Raw genomic sequence first — 24,311 nt, forward strand, 5'->3', positions numbered from 1 at the left:
CAAAGAAGATATACAGACTGCCAACAAACACATGAAAGAATGCTCAACATCATTAATCATTAGAGAAATGCAAATCAAAACTACAATGAGATATCATCTCACACCAGTCAGAATGGCCATCATCAAGAAATCTAGAAACAATAAATGCTGGAGAGGGTGTGGAGAAAAGGGAACACTCTTGCACTGCTGGTGGGAATGTGAATTGGTACAGCCACTATGGAGGACAGTATGGAGGTTCCTTAAAAAGCTAAAAATAGAACTACCATATGACCCAGGAATCCCACTACTGGGCATATACCCTGAGAAAACCATAATTCAAAAAGAGACATGTACCAAAATGTTCATTGCAGCTCTATTCACAATAGCCCGGAGATGGAAACAACCTAAGTGTCCATCACCAGATGAATGGATAAAGAAGATGTGGCACATATGTACAATGGAATATTACTCAGCCATAAAAAGAAACAAAATTGAGTTATTTGTAATGAGGTGGATAGACCTAGAGTCTGTCATACAGAGTGAAGTAACTCAGAAAGAGAAAGACAAATACCGTATGGTAACACATATATATGGAATTTAAGAAAAAAAAATGTCATGAAGAACCTAGGGGTAAAACAGGAATAAAGACACAGACCTACTTGAGAATGGACTTGAGGATATGGGGAGGGGGAAGGGTAAGCTGTGACAAAGCGAAAGAGAGGCATGGACATATATACACTACCAAACGTAAGGTAGATAGCTAGTGGGAAGCAGCTGCATAGCACAGGGAGATCAGCTCGGTGCTTTGTGACCAGCTAGAGGGGTGGGATTGGGAGGGTGGGAGGGAGGGAGACGCAAGAGGGAAGGGATGGGGGAACAGATGTATACGTATGACTGATTCACTTTGTTATAAAGCAGAAACTAATAAAAAAAATTCAAGTGGGCCCTTAGTGGAGCTGCCAGTTCTACTAAATTTCCCAAGTTCCGTCACTCTCGCTTTCCTGGATGACTGTTATATCCGGTCTCCTCTGTCCCCCAGTGTTGTACTTCCTCACCTTTAATTTCAGCTACAGACTTTACTTCCTATTTTATTGAGAAGACAGAATCAACTGGAACCTCTGCAAGTCCAACCACCAGTATCAGTGCCCATATATTCAACCTTCCCTCCTGTTACTGTGGATGAACTTGCGTGTCCCTTTTCAAGGCCACGTCCAGTTGTTACCTGGACCCCCTTGTCATCTCACCTGGCACACTCCTTCTGTGTGCTGCATCAACAATTTCCTCTGTAACTCATCATTCCCATCAAAACACACATGTCCTAATATCTTGTATCTTAACAAATAAAAACTCCTTGGACCAAACATCCCTTTCAACTCTGTTCCATTTCTCTGCCTCCTTTATGGCAAACTCCTGGAAAGAGTGTCTATACCTGCTGCCTCCAATTCTTCTCTCTCCATTCTCCACAGTGGTCAGACTTTTGCCCCCAGCACTCCATTGAAACTGCCCTTGTCAAGGTCACCCATGACCTCCCTGGTGCTAAATGCAATGCTCACATCTCTGTCCAGTCATGTGGCCCTATCTGGAGAGTTGACTATTCCATCCTCCCTGACATGCATTCTCGCCTGGCTTTCAAACCACCACACTCTCCTGGCTTTCCCTTATCTGTGTGGCTGTTCTTCTCAGCCTCCTTTGCTAGTTTCTTTTTTTTTTTTTTTTTTTTGCTGTACGTGGGCCTCTCACTGCTGTGGCCTCTCCCGTTGCGGAGCACAGGCTCCGGACACGCAGGCTCAGCGGCCATGCTCACGGGCCCAGCCGCTCCATGGCACGTGGGATCTTCCCGGACCGGGGCACGAACCCGCATCCCCTGCATCGGCAGGCAGACTCCTAACCACTGTGCCACCAGGGAAGCCCTCCTTTGCTAGTTTCTGACTACAGTCGAAGGTTTGAATGGTTAGAACTTCCTTCTTAGTATCCTATTCAGTGGTACTAGGCAAGTCAAGTCAAAATATCTGAAATAGAATCCTGATTTCTCCCCATCCCAAAGTTGCTCCACCCACCTTATCTTGTATATAGCCCATATCTACCTGATAATGGTGTGGACAACCATCCTGGTTTGCCCAGCTTAAAAACCCCACAACATGGGAAATCCTCTGGTTCCAAGTAAACCAAGACAGTTGTTCATCCTACTGATAATACTATGTTTTAGCCTTTTATTGTTGGTATATTAATACTGTAACAATATATTCCTCTACAAGGGTAGGGATTTGGGAGTGATTTGTTCATGATACCTATTGTACGTAATAAGTTCTCAATAAATATTTATTTAATGAATGAATGGAGAGCCAATAATTTCTATGATAGTTTAGGGTCATCCAGTGCTTAGTATAGAGTAAATTCTAATAAATGAATGTATGTTACAGAATAAAAGAATGAATTTCCTATAAATTTGGAAATGACTAAAACAGGTATACAAATAATATAACCTTAATTGTTATTTTAATTGCTAACATATGGCCAAGTATCATCCTAATTATCATGTTAAATGCCAGTTCCTCTTTATGGATGCTATTCACATTCTATTTTTGATATTCGTGACAAACACATATACACATGACATATAGTGTCATGCATAACTTCTGTAGACCCTCAATAATTTAGAGCATCTCTGCCTGGGGAATCATGCACTTTATCTACAGGTGATTAGATGGACCTCTCCCCATAGCCCCCAGTTGCTCAGGCAGAATCGTGGCAGCACTGGTGCCTGACTCCCCACCCCATCGTGCTCCGAAGTTCTGCAGCCCCCCACTTCAGAACTGAGCTGCTTGGAAAAGTTGGCCCATAATCTCTACACAGGTGTAATAACTACAGACGTCAAAATTTTCAGAAGAGAAAATACCTGGCATATTATTCAGAGAAAAAGGAAGAGCTTTCTGACGTCCAGTGGGGTCTTTTTAAGAGGTATGGGTAGTTCTGGAAGGACCTGAAGAGCAGACAAGGGAAGGAGATGGGGACAAACATGTCCTATTCCTGCGGGGAGCTCATCCCTTAAGAAAATTGAGCGGCTGGGCGGCAATTAAGGAGAACACAGAGACTCCAACCAGAGAAAAGCCTGTGAGGACAGAAAAGGGAAAGAACTGGGAAAGCTGGGGGAAGGGCAGCGTGAGTTTTGTCATGTTCTCAGCGTGAATCAGCACCTGACCCTGTCAGGGTCGCTAAGGTCACTTTCCTAATTAAGACAGCAGCGTTGCTAGGTGCTACCTGCACTGTAACGAGGATCCTATTTCAGCAACTGGTCAGGGTTCCTGGGAATTTATCTGGTGATCTAAGTACCTAGTGTCTAAGAGCAATTTCTTCCTGGTCCTCTGGTCCTTTCACATGTGCTTCATTCTTCCCTCCAGGTCTAGTCTTGCACTCCCAGCACCTGAACTACACTTAAGGGTAAGAAAATTAGACAGAACCCCTCCAACCTGCTTAGGTGTTTCCCCAACCCCAGGGAAAGGCCCTCTACTCTGGAAGCTTCTTACCTTTTTTCCTCCTCAAGCTCTGTAGCACGTTGCTATCATTTTGGGGGCTCTAAACACTACTGATGCCCAGGTCCCTCCTTCCCAGGAGACTGTAAAACTTGGGTTTGTGGCCTGGGCAGTGGGGTTTTGAACAGCTCCTTGGGTTACTTTAATATGCAGCCAGGGTGAGAAGCACTGTCCTAGATCCTGAGCTGCAGGCATCATCCTTCATTTAAAAAGTAGTAAAAGCACATCTTTAGCAACAGACATCAAGATATCGAAATAAGTTTGTTTGGTTTTTAATATGAAAATCCCAGCCTTGATTTTTAAATATGTCCCCGATTATTAACAGACTTACTTGCTAATAATGAGGGTTTCCTCTCCACATATCCAGACTCTTACGAATTCACCATATGTCTTGTTGTAGTAATTGCAGGCACTGCCATTCCCCATCCAGAGGAACCTGAAGTAGGAAATGAGGGGTCCAATTCCCAGAAAGTAGCCAGGACCTAGGAAAGTCATCAGATCACAATCAGTATTTCTGCAACACCAAAAAGAGCAATTACTTTAAATTAACTGCTATTCTTGTTCTTTTGATCTGGCTGTCCTTTATCTTCTGATGTATATAGGTGAATCACACACACAAAATGATTAAAACAACAACACAAGTTAACATGACACTCTTCACAGCTCCATGAGTAAAAAGTAATCCAGAGTCTACACCACTCCAGTTCCATTTGGTCTCACGCATTTCAGTCTGAACAGACCTGAAATAGGTGTCTACTCTATTCTTGCTGTGTTAAATGGTGTCAATGAGTTTCAAATACAAGTCAATCAGTCCCTCTGGTAACAGGCACGAAAACCAGGACAAGTGACAAGCTGACAGGTCTGTCTGGCTGCCTAGTTTTGTCTGAAAACTTTGGGTTTGAAAGCACCAGTCAATGGAATGGGTGAGTTTGAATTAGTCTGTGGTTTGGGTGTCATCTTTTTAACTGTGAGAGACACGGTCTGCAAAGACAATGTCCCAACAAAAAGCATGCATTCCTTTTTTATTTCCTTCAAAAAGGATTTGGTTTAAGAAGAGAATCTTAAGCTAAATCTCATGAGACAAAATAAAGCTAAGCATTGAGGAATGAGGCAGTGTGTCTGATCAGTGTCTAGACCAGAGTCTGAGTCCAGTGATGTGGTTTTAGTGAAGAGCCGTGGCCCTTACACCCTTGCTGACGTAGGCTATGACAGAATTGTGAGGAGTATGAATCTGGTGAGCAGCCAGGGGAGTTGCTGTTGCTTGTATCAGAGAACGAACTTGGTAGCTTGATTTTAGTGGTGGTGGTGAAAAGTACGTCAGAAGCTTGTTGGAATGGTTTTAGGAGTTTTACTGTAAAGTTATACCATTTCTGTATCTTACTCCTTTAATTCCATTCTGTCAGTGAAATAGTCGTTCAGCCCAAACTCACACAACTATCTGAGACAGTACAGTGCTGATAATTTAGATAATCTAAGTTTTTGGATGAATCATTTAAATTGGATGTCTAAGCCCAAATCTGGCAAACAAGGTTTATTCCTTAACTTTGAAGTAGCTGGGTTAATGTGGAAAAGATTATCAGGGTATTCTTTTTGCCCTTAATGGAAAGTCTGTTAATCTCTATATAACCAAAACAAGTTTGGGAGTCTTGGGGTAAAGGGGTCTTAATCTTAGGGTGGTTCTAATAACATTATATGTAGATGGTTGACTTACAGAATTTTTTATGGGACTGGGGACACATGCCTGCCATGAGGAATTTTCCAAGAAACTACAAAGCCATCTGATAATTCTGGGAATTCTGAGTTAATCTGATAGTGTAGAGTGGTGTTGTTTCTACTGGAATTATCTGGATAATTATATTATACTCTACTTTTGATTGATCCACAGAGCTTGTGGAAGATTCTTTCAAGGTGTGAGGTTCCAAAGGAGCCATAGTGTTCCCATTTTTCTTCCACTGTCCAGGTCCCATCCAGCCCTTATGGTGGTACTCACAGCACCTCCACGCCCAACAATAAAAGAAAATGAAGCGTGGGGTAAAGAGAAGGAATAAATTCAAGAAGGGAGAGTGTAGAGGACATGGATGAGGCAAAGTGGGAGGGAGACAGAAAGGAGTACAGAAGGCATTCCAGAGACATTTTCACCTTTAGACCAAAATTGGAATGAATTTAAATTAAAAAAAAATCCAAAACCTGGAATTTTACTTTGTTCCACCCCATCTAAAATTTACTTTAAAGGATACTTTTGCCAAGTCTATTTTACCAAAACAAAATGCAGACTGGAAGGGATTATCTAAGATTTTTTTAATGCTTTCATTTAACATATGCAGATAACTGGTAGAAAAATGTTCACCTGAATTCATTTGCTAATATGCCTTGGGCTTCAGCCATCTCCTCAGGTTTACTCTTCACTGTTTTGCAAAATTGTCTTTACCCTCATGGACCAAAAGCCCAAGGAAACACTCTCCTTAGATACAGAACTAAATGACTGTGTTACCTGGTATTGAGGATGTGTTTTTATAATTCCAAACCAAGAGAAGAAAGCCAGTGAGCAGCAGGATTGCAATGCTGGTAACAGGCACAACTTCGGTCACCATGCTGGTGATGTTATAATGCACTGAGTTCAGCACTTCCAGAACCATCTTGTGTTGCTTGATCTCAGGGGAAGCAATTTAAAGTCCTGTGGGAATCAGAGTGGCAGAAAAATTAGAGAATCCCCAAAGGTACATCTAGGATTCCTGTTACTTCAGAGGATGCTGTACTGTAGAGATGGGTGCTTTGTTTTATAATATGATTGGACATTTAGACAAGACAAATTTGTAGTTATCAGTCAAAACAATCAAGCCCAAGAGAGATCTTTTGGCTTGAAGTGCAGCATTTCTGACCTTGGTAGAGTCTTAGTTTTGTTTAGACACTTGGTTGGATAGAACCTTATCGTCTTGCCCTTGAACAGGTAGAGTGACTGAATTCTCAACTGAGAGCCAAATTTCTTACCAAAATACATGAAAATGAAGCTCATTGCAGAGGTGGAGTCATTCTGTGACTTCATCAGCATCTGGTTTAGGCAATCTTTTCCTCTGGAGGCCAAATCAGTTTTTTTAAAAAAAAAACAATCCCTCACCTGCTTCCTGTTCAAAATTACTTCCCCCAAAGAGTAAGGTTTTCCAGTAAGAAGGAAAACTTCTAACTTCTCACTCTCTTCATCCATTCTTCTTCTGAGTTTTTGACCATCTTTATGACCATAACCTTAAACTCTTTATCATGTAGATTGCTTATCTCCACTTCACTTAGTTCTTCTTTTGGGGTTTTATCTTATTCCTTCATTTGGAACATTTCTCTGGTGCCTCATTTTGCCTAATCACCATTTTTAGTCCTATATGTTTGGTAGGTTGGTTTTGTTTTCAATCTTGGAGAAGTGGCCTTATGAGCAAATGTCCTATGGGGCCCATCAGCGCACTCCCCTCTGGTCACCCAAGCAGTAAGATTTAGTGGTGCCCTCTATGTGAACTGCGTGGGTCTGTCTGTTGTGGCAGGCTGACTACTGTAGATGTGGTGGTTGGTGTAGCTGCACCTGTGTCAGGTTGGTTGCCAGGCCCTGCCTTGGGCATAGGCTGCCCCTGGTAGGTGGGCAGGGCCGTGTCATGAAATGATTGGCTGCAGAGCCCTGGGAAAGGGGGTCCTTGGGCTAATGCTGGTCTAGTGGTGGGCAAAGCTTTGTCTTGGGGTGGCCAGCAGTAGGCTCAGGGCTCCCAGAGTTGGATCCGCCTGTTGATTGGTGGGGCCATGGCTTAGGGGTATCTGGGCCTGGTGTACGCCCACTGGTGGGCAGGGCCAATTCCTGACTTGTGTGACCGTGGGCTCCGGACTGACCCAGAGCTAGTGATACCCCACTGGTGAGTGCACCAGACCCCAACACAACTGGCTGCAGTGCCATGGTTTTCCCAGGGCTATTGTCCACCCAGTGATGGGTGAGGACAGTCCCAGGCCTAGGGGTGACTCACTGGTGGGTGGCTCTGTGTCTGGATTCAAGGTCCTGAGTTTCTGTTGTAGATGTTAACTGGCTGGTGGGCAGCGGCAGGGCTGAGGAGGGGCCTCAGGGCTAGTGCTGACCCTCTGGTGGGCAGAGCTGGGTCCCAGGGTCTCTGGCTGCAGTGCCCTGGGTTTCAGGAGTGGGCGTCAACCTGAGGGTGGTTGGGACCAGTGCTGGGGCCTACCTATGGTTGGTGAGGATGGATTTAGGGCTAATGTAGGCCTTTGGTGTGTGGGCCTGGGTCTGATGGCTAGTGTCAGGGTCCTGGGGCTTTGCTGGCCTATTGGTAGGTAGGGCCAGTCCTGGAGTTACTGGGTACGCAGGGTGTCCTTCGGCAGCAGGCCTGCTGGTAAGTGGGGCAGTATCCCTGCCCAGCTAATTGCCTGGACTGGGGCTTCCCGGGACTGAGGCAGACTCGCAAGTGGACAAGGGCAGGTCACTGCACTAATAATCTAGACAGAGAATTCCACAATGGTGATTAGCAGCACCAGTGTTCTCTTAGTGGGATGTGCTCTCATTAGTGACTGCTGCCAGTATCTAAGTTCCTAGGCTGAGTTTCAGTTGCCTCTTGCCTCTCTGGGAGGCTCTCTAAGATCAACAAGTGGGTTTGACCCAGGCTTCTTTCAAATTACTTCTTCTGCCCTTGGACTTGGAGCATGTAAAATTTTATATGCACCTCTTAGGACTGGATTCTCTATTCTCCACAGACCTCTGGCTCTCCCAAAAGTAGCCCTACTGGCCTTAAAGGCAAATGTTCTGCAGGATAGAGAGCCCAGAAATAAAGTGCATTGACCATGCACTTGTGGCCAATTAATCTACAACAGAGGAAGCAAGAAAATATGATGGAGAAAAAACAGTCTCTTCCAAAAGTGGTGCTGGGAAAACTGGACAGCACAGTAAAACTGGACAGATACATGTAAAAGAATGAAATTAGAACATTCTCTAACACCATATACAAAAATAAACTAAAAATGGATTAAAGACCTAAATGTAAGATCGGATACTGTAAAACTCCTGTAGGGAAACATAGGCAGAACACTCTTTGACATAAATCGCAGCAATATCGTTTTGGATCTGTCTCCTAGAGTAATGAAAATACAAACAAAAATAAACAAATGGAACCTAACTTAACTTAAAACTTTTGCACAGGAAAGGAGACCATAAACAAAGCAAAAAGCCCACTTAAGGAATGGGAGAAAATATTTTCAAATGCTGTGACCCACAAGGGATTAATTTCCATAATATACATACAGCTCATGCAGCTCAATATAAAAAAAACCAAACAACCCAATCAAACAAATGGGCAGAAGATCTAAATAGACATTTCTCCAGAGAAGACGTACAGATGGCCAACAGGCACATGAAAAAATGCTCAATATCACTAATTATTAGAGAAATGCAAATCAAAACTATAGTAAGGTATCACTTCACATGGGTCAGAATAGCCATCATGAAAAAGTCTACAAATAATAAATGCTGAAGAGGTTGTGGGGAAAAAGGAACCCTCCTATACCACTGTTGGGTGTGTAAATTGGTGCAGCCACTATGGAAAACAGTATGGAGTTTCCTTAAAAAACTAAAAATAGAGCTAACATATGATCCAGCAATCCCACTTCTGGGCATATGTCCAGAGAAAACTGTAATTCGGAAAGACACATGTACCCCAATGTTCATAGCAGCACTATTTATTAGAATAACCAAGACATGGAAGCATCCTAAGTGTCCGTTGACAGATGAATGGATAAAGAAGATGTGGTATATATACACAATGGAATCTTACTCAGCTGTAAAAAAAAAAAAAAATGAAATAATGTCATTTGCAGCAACATGGATGGACCTAGAGATTAACATACTAAGTGAAGTTAGTATCAAAGACAAATATCATATGATATTGCTTTTATATGTGGAATCTAAGAAAAAGATACAAATGAACTTATTTACAAAACAGGAACAGACTGAGAGACATAGAAAACAAGCTTATGGTTACCAAAGTGGCAAGGTTGGGGGAGGGATCAATCCCAAAGGGGAGTTTGGGATTAAAATATATACACTACTATATATAAAATAGATAGCCAACAAGGACCTACTGTATAGCACAGGGAACTATACTCAATATCATGTAATAACCACTAATGGAAAAGAATCTAAAAAAGTATATACATATAAATCAACTATATTTCAATAAAAACTAAAGAAAAAAATTAGTAAGTTTGATTTTAGCCATTACAAAAACACAGAAGTTCTGGGGGGGGGGCTCATCTTCTTGGTGTAGAACATCCAGCTGGGGAGCCCAATGTGGGTTTCAGATGCCTGACTCATTGGGGAAGACATCTGCAGTCATAACTATCCTCTCATTACACCTGGGGTGCAGAGATCTTAACCATGTCTCCCGTCCCTCCTACCTGTCTCTCGTTGTGGTTCCTTCTTTATATTTTTAGTTGTAGAAGATCCTTTCTGCTAGTCTTCAGACCTTTCTCATCAGTAGTTGCTCTGTAAATAGTCGTAATTTTGGTGTGACCCTGGAGGAAAGGAGTTCAGGATCTTCTTGGCCACACCCTCCTTCCTATGAGATTGAAGGAATGTGTGAAGATTCCGTAGGCATTCCTTTTGTTAATTTCAGTGTGGGCTCTGTGGCTGGCAGCCCTAAGCAGCCTGAGGGCCACTGGGAAGAAGGTAAGAATGTGCAGGATGTGGGAGAATTTGGGGGCTGGTTGGGCCAGGCTTGGTCTTGGAAGCAGAGATGATTGGGCCCCAGGAAGAAAGGGGTGCAGGCCAGCCACAGGCAGGAGGGAAGAAGGAGCAGGGGCCCAGGGTTAGCTAGGGAAGAGGAGAGGAGGGAGGTCCCTCAGGAGAGCTGATTTGGGGAGCAGACTGAGGCCAAAATTATTCCAATGCCTAAGAATGAACAGAAGGTCTAGGAGAGTCCTAGTGCTGTCATGTGTTTCTGAAGTATGTTGTATTTATATCCTCAAGTGCTTTTGTTCTTTTTAAAAAATTTATGAAATATGTGGGCACACACACACACAGAGTAATTTGCCAACCATGGACACCCCTCCCATTTGCCACATTGGCTTTAGAATCCCTACCCGTCGCCTTAGAAAACTAGAACTGTACAACTAAGTCCAAGCCCTCACCCCCTCTTTTCTCCGCAGAAGTGCCTGTGCTCCAGAACTCAGTCCTCCATCCTTGTGTGCATGGTTTTAAATGTGCCCCCGTCCCCTGCAGGAACTCTGACGGGAGTGTCTGTAATCAGAGTCCATGGCACTGCAGAGAGAGCCAAGGCTGGATACACAGGATCAGAGACAGGTGTTTCTGGGTAGGAGGGGTTGCTCAGGACATGGAAGCCTTGGGGAGCTCCAAGTGCCTGAGGATATGCAGAAGCAAGGGGTCTTGAGGGCTGGCACGTCGGAGACCAGGGCTGTGGAAAACCTGTAGGTGGTGGGTCTGTAGGGGTGGATTTCCCCAGTGAATTGCTGGGAGATTGTGGTGTAAACCCTCCCAGTGACCTCATGTGTGACCCCTTTCTGTGACCCATAGGCCATGGGAAACATGACAAAGATAATGAAATGCCCGGAAAGCAGTGAAGGCTCTGCAGTGTGCATGTGCTGGTTGGTGTGTGTGGTGCAGGAGGTGGGGAAGGGTACCGTGGGCTTCTGCTTACTCCCCCAGTGCTGCTCTCAGCACAGGAAGGGATGCATCTGGGCCTCTTGCCCTGCTTTTCTGTTTTTCTCAAACGCTGGGACTGAAGTGTAGAGGGCAGACACTTGCACGTGTGTGGAATAATTAGTGACCCAATTATCCCATTTTATTGAACCAAAGACACTCACCAACACTGTGTCAGGCACTGAGCAGTGTACAGAGGTGACCAGTTCAAAGTTTCTTGCCCCAGGAGGTTCACAGTGTCTGGGGACAAAGGCCTGGGTCCTAGCCCCAGGGAGAGGCTGCCACGGGAGAGAGATCCAGGCCAGTGTGAAGGACCACAAATGTGTAGGAGGTTCCTGCTGATGGGGTGAGAAGAGCTTCCCCAAGGAGAGGCGCTGAGACAGGAGAAGACTTCGTTGGGTACAAAGGGGTTTTTAAGCTGAGAGTCAGCAGGAGTGAAGGCAGGAGGGGATGAAAGGTACATGGAGGTGGGTGCATGAGTGGTGAGCTGGAAAGGAGCAGCTTTGGGGACAGAAATGGCCAATGGGCAATCCTTGGAGTCCCCCACCCATAGGGGCCCCTGTAGGCTTCTTGATGGCATTGTGTGGGGTGAAGGCAGTTGCAGGCCTCAGCAGCCTGAGTAACCAGGAGACCCCCTTAATGGGAACTCATGGATTTTACTACTTATTAACTTCCCCTGCTGGCACACAGGATCTTAGCAGCTATTTCAAGGTTCCCTCTTCCCTCAAAGATTTCTGGGCATTCTGGGTGTGTCTGATGTGATGCCAGGCCTTTGCTGATCCATAATGAGGATCCCTGTGCTTCTCCCTATGGCTTCCCACTGAACCCTAGTTTGCCAGTGAGTCAGAACCCCAGTTGTATACATGGTTAAAGTCTTTTCTCATAAGGTCTTCAGGTCCATATCTTTCAGGAGATGCAACTAGATGCTGGGATGCTTCACCTCACACCACCCATGAAAGGTTTCCAAATCTGCTTGTGGCCCCAGCTGGAACTCCTGATGCAGAGGAAGAGAGGGAGGGTGGGCAGGACACAACCTTGGTTGAGCACATGCTCTAATGTCAGGGTCAGGGCCTCTTAGGCCATCTCATTGCATTCAATGTGTGGGATGCATTCTATGCTCATTTTTTAGATGAGGAAAGTGAGACTTAGTATTTCCATGATAGGAAAACTTGTACAGCTGGAAAGCAGCAGAACTGGCCAGGTCTATCTGGCTCAGGAGCCCCTTCCATCACACCTTCTTGTCTTTCTTCTCCGCTTACCTCCCAATGTTGTAGAGAAGGAAGTACAGCTGGCAATATGGTCACACACAGTTTCTGAGCCAAGACTGGCATTTGGGAAGCTCTCTACCAGCAGACCTTTGTGCTTCTCCCAGCTCTCCACAGCCCTTCTCTGGGCCTCAGGTCTCTGATCTATAGAATGGAAGTGTTATTCTGCTCATCTCCGTGGTCCTTTCAGCGGTGACAGGTCGTGATTTGTGCTCTGCCCCGCCTCACCCTCATCAAGGATGGTCAGGAGACCCTTGAAAGATGCCAGTCACGTGGTGGAGTGCCATGAGCCATGCCTGAGCATCTGGACAGTGGAGAGACTTCCTGGGTGGACCTGGGCTACTTCCCTAGAAAGAGGGAGCCATCAATGGTGGCTGGAGAATCTGGGGCAGATAAAGTGTTCTGCCTTCAGGTTTGGGGGGCCTTATTTTATGTTCAAACGAGCATATTTTCTTCTTTTTATCCTATACCTAGCCAGCTTTACAGTAGGAAGTAAACAAGCAGGTAGACAAATCTATAGGATATAATTCTGATTGGCAAAAGCAGGGTGTAGCTGTTTTCTAAGGAGATCTGGCTGCCAGTAACCAGCTGTGAGACCGTGGACAAGTCACTTCATTTCTCTGGGCCTCTGCTTCCTTTTTTGCTCAGGAGTTGCCTGGATTAGGTACTGGGTGGTCTGACATTGCTTGGCTTTATGAATGAAATGGTAAATATGAGTAGCATCAGGGCCAGCTCCATGGGCATGTGAAGTGTGCCATCACATGGGGTCCTGTACTTAAAGAGCCCCATGCTTGGATTAATGTTCTGCTCTTACTTTCTTGATTTTAATACTTTTTTTTTTTTTTTTGAGCAAAGGGCCTCAGATTTTAATTTTGCTCTGGGTCCCACAGATTGTGAAGCCGGTCCTGGCTGGCAGTGCCTGTCCTCTGTTCCAAGGGCCTGGAGCCCTCTACCAAGTTGTGAGGTGAGGATGTTTCCCCTGGCCATTCATATGACCTTTCGAATCCTCTTTTGTCACCTGGGAGCTAAGGCCTCCTGCAGACACGGGCTACTACTTCAGGGTCTACTAGGTGTCCTTCTGCATGTGCCCATCTATGGCTCCCCCCACCAGCACCCACACTTCTTCCCACTCCTTTTAGTGACCCAGGCTCTGTGCTTTCCCATGGTAGGGGCTTAGTGAACATTTGTGGACTAAGTAGTTGTCTAAAGAGTGATTGGTTAGTGTGTTAGTGAAACAGCTCATCAAATGTCCTGGTGGAAGGTGCCCTGGTCTAAGAATCAGTTCTGGGCTCTGCTCACAACACTCCCTGAGCCTCCTTTGCCTAAGGAGCAAGAGAGGGGCTTGGGGAGATAGTTGGAGCTCTCCACCAGCACTGCCACTCTGAGACAAGCCTTTCCGGCACCTTTACTGTCATGTCACCAGGTCCAGATGGCACAGACACCTTTCCAGGCGAAAGTCACCTCAACTGACCAAATGACAAGAGGTCGTACGTGTTCTCCTCTGGTAGACCTCTGGGGACCCACACGTCAAAGAGGAGCAGGATGTAATGCGGTGTTGAGGAGAGAGATTAGGGAGGAGATAGAGGTGGTGTAGAGATGAGAGTGATTTCCTAAATTCCATTTTGAAGTCAGTTTTCAAAAGCAGAGACTTGGAGGATACCCCTCTCCCCACCAAGACACACCAGATGGTGAGAGACAGGAAATGTCTATCCAGAATTCCATTTTTCAAAGACAGAATCTGGAAGGTAATTTCCTGGCCTCCTGCTCTCAGGGACTGGAAGCTGAGTTGATGTTCTTCATGGCATCAAGCAGGCTAGGCAGACACAATTTTGACTTGCTGTTTACTTACAGTTTTGTCAGTGAAAACAGTTAATCGATAGTCAATCTAAGGAAGAGATGGAAAATTTTATTCGAGCCAATAATCCTGAGGATAATAACCCAGTAGACAGTCTCTCCAAGAACCCTGAGAACTGTTTCAAAGAGATACAGGGAGAGGTCAGTGTACTTGGGATTTTGGCAATGGTGTACATGAAATGAAGCAGTCATCTCAGTAGAAGATTGCTAGTATTCATGAGGAACAAACAGTTAATGGCTTCAGTGCTTTTCTAACTATGGGAAGATATAAGAAACTGGGTTAATAAAAAATTTCTGTTGAAAATATCCAACTATCTAAACTCTTGTTCTGCCAGTTTTCCCTTAGCATAGAGTGCCTCACCCTGATCCTCACCCTGAATTCCTTTCAGGGTACATTGCGTGTCAGTGATGGCAGTGGCTAATAATTTGATTCTTGTAGAACTGGATGGTGGGTAACATGCTTTATTTTACAGTCCCTTCCGTTTATTTAGGTTTTAATTTCAACCAAGGTTTGGAAGCATTTCATGACCAGTTTGTCCCAAGGGGCTAGGAATGTTTATGCCCATGTCAGGTGAGGATTTCATTGATAGGCCACTTATTACTGGACTAGGCCCTGTTAACAGTAGCCAAAAGCCTCTGGACTGCCTGACTTACTAGTCCATTATGGTCTAGGAAATGGTTCCCTCTTGTTGCTTCTTCTCATATCTGGAGTTACACTATTAAAGTCATTGATCTTATAGGACTGTATATTTGGTCAATAGATTCAAGTCATCTAATCATCAATAATTGTATCTGAGGCTCAATCACACATTTGGTAATGCAAGAAATAATCATCTTCTAAAAGAGGCAGAGTACAAGTAATATAGCTAATAATATTAATAGGGTCACAAGTAAGTAGTTAAGTTAGCTTAGGTATGGCCCAGTGTCTCCCCAGGTCATCTGACCAGTGTGATCATCAACTGCTATCTTTAAGGAAAATGATATAATGTCACTGTACATAAAAATTACCAAGATATCCACAGGTAAAAAGTGAGTAGTGGGTCATTGTGACACCTCACAGCATTGAGAAAGGAATGTTATCTTCTAAGGAGTTACCTGGTTGACGTCAGAAGAAGAAAAAGGGATCTTTATGGTTAAGCAGGTATTTTTGCCATTAGGGAGGTCTGGTTAATGCATAATGGAGATGCACAGTGAACACTAGAGAGGAGGAAAGGGGCCAAAGGGCAGAGAAAAAGCTTTATGTTGAAATTTTTCTAGTCTTGCCTTAAAAATGTGAATTTTTATTCACCAACATCAGTCAATTTACTGTTGAGGTTTAAAGTGAACTCAGAAAGCAGTTACCAGCAAAATCATCTCCTTTATTTCAAGGGATTACTTACAGAAATCTTGCTTTAATATACCAACCATATCTCCTCACAGGAGGACCTTAGTCGTATTTCACTCCAGGGGAAGCTCTCAATTCCTTTCCTTTCCTATGCTTGTGAAAAAGCTCTTTAACCTCCCAACAGCCATCTCCCCTGACATCTGAAGGAAAAGAGGTTTGTTTCCTAGTGAGTTTGGTCTGAGAAGGGGCTACACTGGGAAAGCATAACTGTTTCTGTGTTCCCTCTGAGTTAAGTCCATGGACATTTGAAAGTCTAGGCTAAAGTATCATAAGAAGAAGTTGACTGTGTACCAAGAGACCCCCAGAAGGGCATTGCCATGGTGAATTGACTGTCATCCAAGTTTTAGGCTCTGCCTTGTGGGCTTCCACATATATCTTCCCCACTCAGCACCCATCAGTCCACTCAGGCTGATGGAATTTGCGTGGTGGACTCCAAGCCTGAATATCAATGTGATAATTAAAAATAAGAAAGTGTAACTGCCAGATGGACTGCACATTCAGGCACTCTCTGTCTGCAGGTATACAGAAATGCAGATGAAAATCACACTGCTTCTTGATGAGCATGAGAAATGGGAATTGCCAACAAACACATGAAAGAATGCTCAACATCATTAATCATTACAGAAATGCAAATCAAAACTACATTGAGGTATCACCTCACACCAGTCAGAATGGCCATCATCAGAAAATCTACAAACAACAAATGCTGGAGAAGGTGTGGAGAAAAGGGAACCCTCTTGATTTGTTGGTGGGAATGTAAATTGATACAGCCACTATGGAGAACAGTATGGAGGTTCCTTAAAAAACTAAAAATAGAATTACCATACGACCCAGCAATCCCACTACTAGGCATATACCCAGAGAAAACCACAATTCAAAAATGCACATGCATGCCAATGTTCATTGCAGCACTGTTTACAATAGCCAGGTCATGGAAGCAACCTAATTGCCCATGGACAGATGAATAGAGAAAGAAGATGTGGTACATATATACAATGGAATATTACTCAGCCATAAAAAGGAATGAAATTGGGTTATTTGTAGAGACGTGGATGAATCTAGAGACTGTCATACAGAGTGAAGTGAGTCAGAAGGAGAAAAACAAATATCGCATATTAACGCATATATGTGGAACCTAGAAAAATGGTACACATCAACTGGTTTGCAGGGCAGAAATTGAGACACAGATGTAGAGAACAAACGTACGGACACCAAGGGGGGAAAGCGGCGGGGTGGGGTGGGGTGGGGTGTGTGTGATGAATTGGGAGATTGGGATTGACATGTATACACTGATGTGTATAAAATTGATGACTAATAAGGACCTGCTGTATAAAAAAAATAATAAAATCAAAAATTCAAGAAAAAAAAATGTCCAAAGTGGTACCTATTAAAACTATGCTATGGTCCCCCCTCCCCAAAAAGAAAGAATACTCAAACAAAATTAAAAGAGAAAGGACAAACACAAAACTGAGAAAAATGCTTGCAACTTGTTTAACTGATAAAGAGCTATCTTCCATAATATATTTCTTTGTTCCATAATTACTTCTTCATATATAAAAAAGCTCCTGCAAGTAAAAATGAAATGGATAAACGATAAGAACAAATAGTTATTAGAAAAGGAAATATAAACGATTTAAACATGAAAAGATGCTCAACTTCAGTGTTTAATAATAGAAATGCAATTAAATGTATGAGATGTCTTTTTTGGTTGCCTTTTGGATTAACGAAGATTGTCAAACTAGAAAAACTAGGGGCTTTATCAAAGATGAAGACTAGTGAGCCAAACAAATGAACTCTATGCTTCCAAGATTCAACCTATACTCTGTTTGGATTTTGGACTTCTTGAAGAAATGTAGATGTCTGTGAAGTAAACTGGCATTTAAAAATAGAGTTTGTGGGTTTCCCTGGTGTTGCAGTGGTTAAGAATCTGCCTGCCAGTGCAGGGGACACGGGTTCGAGCCCTGGTCTGGGAAGATCCCGCATGCCACAGAGCAGCTAAGCCCATGCGCCACAACTGCTGAGCCTGCGCTCTAGAGCCCAAGAGCCACAACTGCTGAGCCTGCATGCTGCAACTACTGAATCCCATGTGCCTACAGCCTTTGCTCCACAACAAGAGAAGACACCACAATGAGAAGCTGGCGTATTGCAATGAAAAGTAGCCCCCGTTCGCCGCAACTAGAGAAAGCCCACACGCAGGAGCAAAGACCCAACACAGCCAAAAATAAATAAATTTATTTTAAAAAAACAGTTTGCAACAATGCTACAACTGTAATTGTTGCAGGCAAAAATCATCAGTAGATGCTAAAGAGTGGAAAAGTCATGACTGAGATACAGAGTATTTATACTTATAGCTAGAAAACTCTACTTATTAATAACAAAGTGAGAAGTAGTAACTGTACAGTAGTGAATCCAGTCAGCCACCATCCTGTAAGGAAGCCCAACTTGCCACACGTAGAAGACCTGAATCTCCCAGTGACAGACATCAAGTACGTGATGTATGTGAGTAAAGGAGCCTTTGAATGATCCCAGCCTTTAGATTTCACGTTTTCCAGCTGAGAACTCCAACATCATGGAGCGGAGACAAGCCATTCCTGATGTACCTTGTCCAAATTCCTAAACCCCAGAATCCACGAGCATAATAAATGGCTGATTAATGGTGGTGAGTTTGGGGATTATTTGTTATGCAGCCCTAGTAACTGGAACAGGTGGCGTCTGCCATATTTCTCCACCATAAAGTTACCATTTTCCCTTTGTAAGAAGTAAATAATTTGTAAGGAAGTACTTTGAGACTAGATAAATATCTGTTCCTCATTAAGTTTTCACCCTTATCAAACTAGTTTTAGTGTCCTTTGATGATTTTTTAATTCTACCATTTCTTCTATATTTCTGAATTAGCATTTTTCCATAAGGAAGAGCTTTTCTGTTCACCTACGTATATATGTATATATGTTTGTATCTATTCATAACAGCGTGCTTTCATGGATTCTTACTTTATACAGTGGAATATAACACACTTTTATTACTGATGCTCAAATTGTTGCAGATTTGTCCTGTAGAAGTTCCTTTGAGCTGATCCTGGGTCATTTTCCCAAGTACTCATTGAGCATCTCCTTAGTTTCTGGTACAAAAAGTTGTCCCAGGCTCACCTTGTGCTTTTCATGATCCAGTTCTGGAATACAAGGCTTTTCTCCAAGGAGCCCAGGTCATTTTAGTGAAGAATGGTAGCTAGAAAACAAGACATAAGTGCTAGATGTGTTCATTGCTATTGGGGTGTCATTGCTTTAAGTGCTCTCAGTGGACAGAGCTAGAAAATTATTTATATACCTATTTATCTGTTAAAAAGCATGAGTTCATTTGGATACCTCCAGTTTCAATCTATAGCCTCAGGGAACATGCTAATGTTTCCTTTATCCATGTTTGTAACTCTTTTCTCTGATAGTAAGAAATCTGGCCCTGAGTCCTCTTAAAAAATTTACTCATTTGCTCAAAACTAGGATACACAGAAAGTAGTTTCAGAGTTACTAACCCATGAACTGAGAAATGCAGTCTGCTAACTGTAGTTCAGCATTTGTTTTCAGTCATTTTTTAGGTAAAATTTATATAGGGTAAAATGCACATAAGTGTACAATCTGATATATTTTGGCACAGGAACACACACATACTCCTCCTACTGATGCATAGAACATTCCATCACCCCAGAAAGTCCCCTCATGCCTCTCCGGAGTAAACCACTTTTCTGATTTTTTTTCACTATAGATAGTTTTTTCTTTTGTAAAACTTCATGTAAATAGATTCATACATTGTCTACTCTTTTATGACTGGCTTATTTCGCTCAGCATAATGTCTGTGAAATTCATACATCATCTATCAGTAGTTTGTTCATGATTATTGCTGAGTAGTATGTATCTTACCCACAGTTCATTTATCTATTTTCCTGGGGGTATTAGTTTGGGTTGTGTTCTTTTTTGACCATATGAATAAACTGCTATGAATATTCTTATCCAAGTCTTTTTGTGGATATACATTTTCATTTCTTTTGAGCAAACACTTTGGTGCAGATGTGCAATAGGTACGTCCTCAACTGTATAAGAAAATAACCTTTCCAAAGTTGTACCATTTTCAACTCCCACCAGCAGTTTATGAGAGTTTCAGTTGCTTCACATCCTCATCAACATTTGGTATTTTCAGTCCTTTTAATTTTAGCTATTCTAGTAGTTTTAATTTTTATTTTTTTGAATGGCAATGACTTGGAGCATTCTTCCCCAACTTTTTAACCATAGACATCCCCAAGTCTTGGGGTTTGGCTCATTCTCCATTCTCTCTCTTCCTTTGAATTTAGTTCAGGGAGGGAGAATGTATGGTTCTTAAGATTTTTGCAGTTAAGCTTGAAGAAATGGATCAGAAAGTTCAAGGATGCTCCTTACATTCCTAATTCACATTTCGATAAGCTTTTGTCCATGAGACAAAAGGTTTATAATTAATCATGTGCATATAATTTACTTGGGTTTGTTCTGTTTTGTAAAGCTGATATATTTATAAAGAAAATGAGTATCTGGCATTGTTTACATGCTAACACTTTCAGAGTTTTTATGAAAATTATACAAGTGGAAAGATGAAATCTCATAAAATTTTCCTAGCAGCCTTTTTTATTTTTAGAAAGTTATTTTTAGACTGTTCAAGGCTAGCATCAACATATTGCCAGACCAATAATTGTACTGGGTGTTTTCATAATACTTTCCTTTGTGCATACTTTCAGTATGGCCACCACACCCCTATACGGTATTATCTGCACTTTATAGATGAAGAAATGTGGGCCTCATGAGAGAGGTGAAGCAACTTGCTTAAGATCTCACAGTTGGTAGCAGATCAGGAATTAAAATGAAGGAGTCTGTGTCATGCCCCATGCTGATTCAATTAGGAGCTGCTGGGGCCTCCTGTTGAGCACAACGTGTTCCTTGGCCCTGAAAGCTTCTTGTTCCTTTGTTTCAAACAGCACCATGGAACATATCAGGGGCCATATACAGCCAGGGACAGGGAATGTCTAAATTCAGATGAGGGCGGTGGTGGTAGACCCCAGAACTTTCAGGCAGGGGCAGATGTCTCAGCTGGTTTCTCCTAGAGAGGGACGCATCTTCAGTTGAGCATAGGTGGGGAGTGGCACTGTGACCTGCACTCTCTGGCCCTCCTTCCATGATGGGGAGCTGAAAGAGGCCCCAGTGTATTTCAAGGACTCAGGAATCTCTGTCAGGCTGGTCAGGGTCTGGATTGGAACATCCAAGAGGGCTGAGCCTACCCTCTACTCCTGGATGCATGGTCAATAAATTCTTCACCTCCCCATTCCTGACTCTCTGGACAGAGAATTTCAGTCATTTCAAGGCAGCCTCCATCCATATTTCTAGGTCCTTCATCTGGGTCCGCATTACAGTGCCAACACCCTTATCCAACTATTTCATTTCTTGTTCTTCATTAAGAGGTTTTAGTGGCATAATAGCTCAGGAAACATCCTCCAGCTGCAATATACAAGTTATTTTCCAAAGGAAAACCTCAACCTGAACACTGATATGTCTAATAATATACTTGTCCAGTGTAGATGTTTCTCAGACTGTGGACATCTTTGACTGGAATTATAGCATGAGAGACAAAGTATGTATTTGTAAGGACAAAAATCTAGAAAATATTTCAAAGAGATGTGGCTTTAGGCTGAAACACGTCAGTTAAAAAAATACAGACTTTCATAAAATAGAAACATTCATGGCCGAATCTAAAAACAGGCTACTTATAGGAATTCCCTGGAGGTCCAGTGGTCAGGACTTGGTACTTTCACTGCTGAGGGCCTGGGTTTAATCCCTGGTTGGGGAGCTAAGATCCCACAAGCTGCACTGTGAGGACAAAAATTAAATAAATAAAGATAGGCTACTTGGGTGTCCATTAAAATACTGTATTTATGGCAAACAGTGTACCTTCCTCAGAAGACGCTGGGGCACAAACCTGAACCTGTCCTCATCTGTGTGTTAGGGGATTAAAAAAAATAAAATCATGATTCTCATGCAAACATAAAACAAATACATGTGAAAGATTTTATCAAATTCACTGATTGAATGAGGGCACTTATAAAATATTGTAACTGGTTCAAAGAAGAATTAAAAAGACCACAGGTTTGTATGGGGTAAAGAAATGTTGAAGTAACTTTGTATATGGATTTGAAACTTGCTGTATTATTTTCTTGGGGGTCCAGAATTTACTTTCATGTCTTTAGTCAAGAATTCTTTGTATTGCTATCCCTTATTTATCATTTTAGAGTTGTAAAGTAACTAAAGGCAAAAAAAAGCACAAAGCCCTCATAGAATCGAATAATTTGAGAAGGCTCTAACATCCCATTGAAAGGCTATTCAATAATTTCCTTTACTTATTCCAAAATCTTACATGTTTCCTCACACTTGAATGATTTTCTTGGTCATCTTTTCCATTTCCTGGTTTTTAAGAGAGAGTTTTCCCTCTTTGTCAGGAAGCCTTAGATTGTGGGCCGGGAACCAGGCAAGCCTGGGGTTCAGACCTCAATTCTACATTTACTAGGCATGTGGCCTCATTGAAATTCCTCCTTCACTGAGTCCACTTCTTACAATGGATGTGAGGATTAAAGTGCCTGGTACATAGATAGAACAGAACCAAACCCTTACTTGCTACTTACTCTGTGTGGGACGTGGATCCAAATTTAATGTAGTCAAACCTATCACTACCCCTATTTTAGAGATGTGGAAACTGAGGCACTGAGTGTTTAAGGCACTGACCCAGGGTTATGCTGTTCAGTCATGTGGTGGAGCCGAAATTCAAACCCAGGCCAGCTGGTTCTGCTGCAGCACTCAGCCTTCACTCAGGAAATGAAGGTGCCATGGCACTGCTTAGTTTCTTTTTAAAAATAATTTATTTATTTATTTATTTATTTTTGGCTGCGTTGGGTCTTCGTTGCAGTGTGCAGGCTTCTCATTGCAGTGGCTTCTCTTGTTGTGGAGCACAGGCTCTAGGCGCACAGGCTTCAGTAGTTGTGGTGTGTGGGCTCAGTAGTTGTGGCACATGGGCTTAGTTGCTCCACAGCATGTGGGATCTTCCCAGAACAGGGATAGAACTTGTGTCCCCTGCATTGGCAGGTGGATTCTTAACCACTGCACCCCCAGAGAAATCCCTGTTTAGTTTCTTTAATCCAACCACATCTTGACATGAGTGAGTTGGCTGATTACCCTAGGAAGCCAGCTATGGAGTTGGTGGTCACACCTCACTCCCTGGTCATTCTACCCCTGTTTGGCACTGGGGTGGGTGCCAGGTGGCTCAGTGCTCTCCCTGAAACCTGCTGTGTCAAGACCCCAAGATCTGCTTGTGTTGTCGTTTGTTTTTATTTTTTTATTGAAATCTAATTTAAAACTCGTAGAAAAAGGCACAGCTCAGTGAATTTTCACAAAGTGAATGCATATGCATTTAAGCAGCAGATCAAGAAACCAAACCTGACTGGCACCCCAGAAACCAGCTTGTGCTGTCTGCTAGCCACTACCCCAAGGGTAACCACCACCCTAACTGCTAATACCATAGTGCCACTTGCCTTTGATCCTTATGTAAAGGTAACCACATCATCTGCATTCTTTTGTGTCTGGCTTCTTTCATTTAACATTCTGTTTGAGATTCATATTGAATGTAGCTGTAGTTTGTTCATCTCACTGCTGTATGAAAATGTAATTTATTTTCCAGTCTATGAATGATAGACATTTTGGTAGTTTCCAATTCATGGTTGCAGCATACACCTTTTGGCTCACAGAGTTACTACTGCCATTATCTGGGAAAAGAAGAACATCAAAAACTGTTTTTTACTGAGCACACATACAGCATACACATTTATTCGTCCCCAGATAGAGCCTAAGGTAGGGCACCTGTGGTGAAGGGCAAATTATTTTTCTTAATTTCAACCCATTATGGTCTGATACTTAAAAAATACAACAAAAATAAATTAGAAAATGAAATGAAAAATGCTCAAATCAGTCTCTGTCTCTTCACTGAGACAAGTCCTCTGGTCATGTACTTAAATAATGTGGCTGTGTCACATTGCTGTAAAATGTTTAAAAGCTGACTCTCCATATCTGTGTTTATCTCATTGTGAACTCCAGCTTGTAAATTCTTACTTCTGGATCCTATGGAGATAAAACTAATGTTCATAGTTACAGTAGAGATTGGGCTTTTTAAGGAGTTTCTACAAGGTACAAAAGAAGAAAATTATTAGCACTTTATTTGTCAACATCACGTTTACCAAAACACAGTCACAATAAATATGTTTGTTTATGCTGACAGCCAGGGAGCTCTGAGGAATGGTATTCAGCTCTCAGCATCATGAGAAGTATTGTTTTCCTACTTAAAGTAGAACATAGTTACAATATCAGAAAAATTGTCCAACTTTCTGTGTTCATGGCACACTTTGAACTATTAATGCTTTCGATGGCCCATCTAAAATAATCAAAGACTCTGAACACCACTACGGATTTAAACACTGCTTAAGATTGTTACAATAAAATTACAAGGTACAGCAGTCTCGCCTTATCAGAGGTTTTGCTTTCTGTAGGTTCAGGTACCTG

The 24,311-nt window shown here is 42.7% G+C and overlaps 1 protein-coding gene across 1 annotated transcript in view; it reads right to left on the reverse strand.

Moving 5' to 3' along the window:
* Nucleotides 1-6,145, reverse strand: part of LOC132489440 (aromatase-like) — a 29,798-nt gene extending 23,653 nt beyond the window's left edge. Inside the window, exons 1-2 of the mRNA XM_060098376.1 lie at nt 6,001-6,145; nt 3,841-3,991 (exon numbers count right to left, since the gene is read on the reverse strand). Coding sequence (XP_059954359.1) covers nt 3,841-3,991; nt 6,001-6,145 — 296 coding nt within the window. The remainder of the gene's footprint in view (nt 1-3,840; nt 3,992-6,000) is intronic.
* Between the last annotated feature and the right edge of the window lie 18,166 nt (nt 6,146-24,311).

The sequence above is a fragment of the Mesoplodon densirostris genome, chromosome 4, assembly GCF_025265405.1.
Source record: "Mesoplodon densirostris isolate mMesDen1 chromosome 4, mMesDen1 primary haplotype, whole genome shotgun sequence".
NCBI lineage: Eukaryota > Metazoa > Chordata > Mammalia > Artiodactyla > Ziphiidae > Mesoplodon > Mesoplodon densirostris.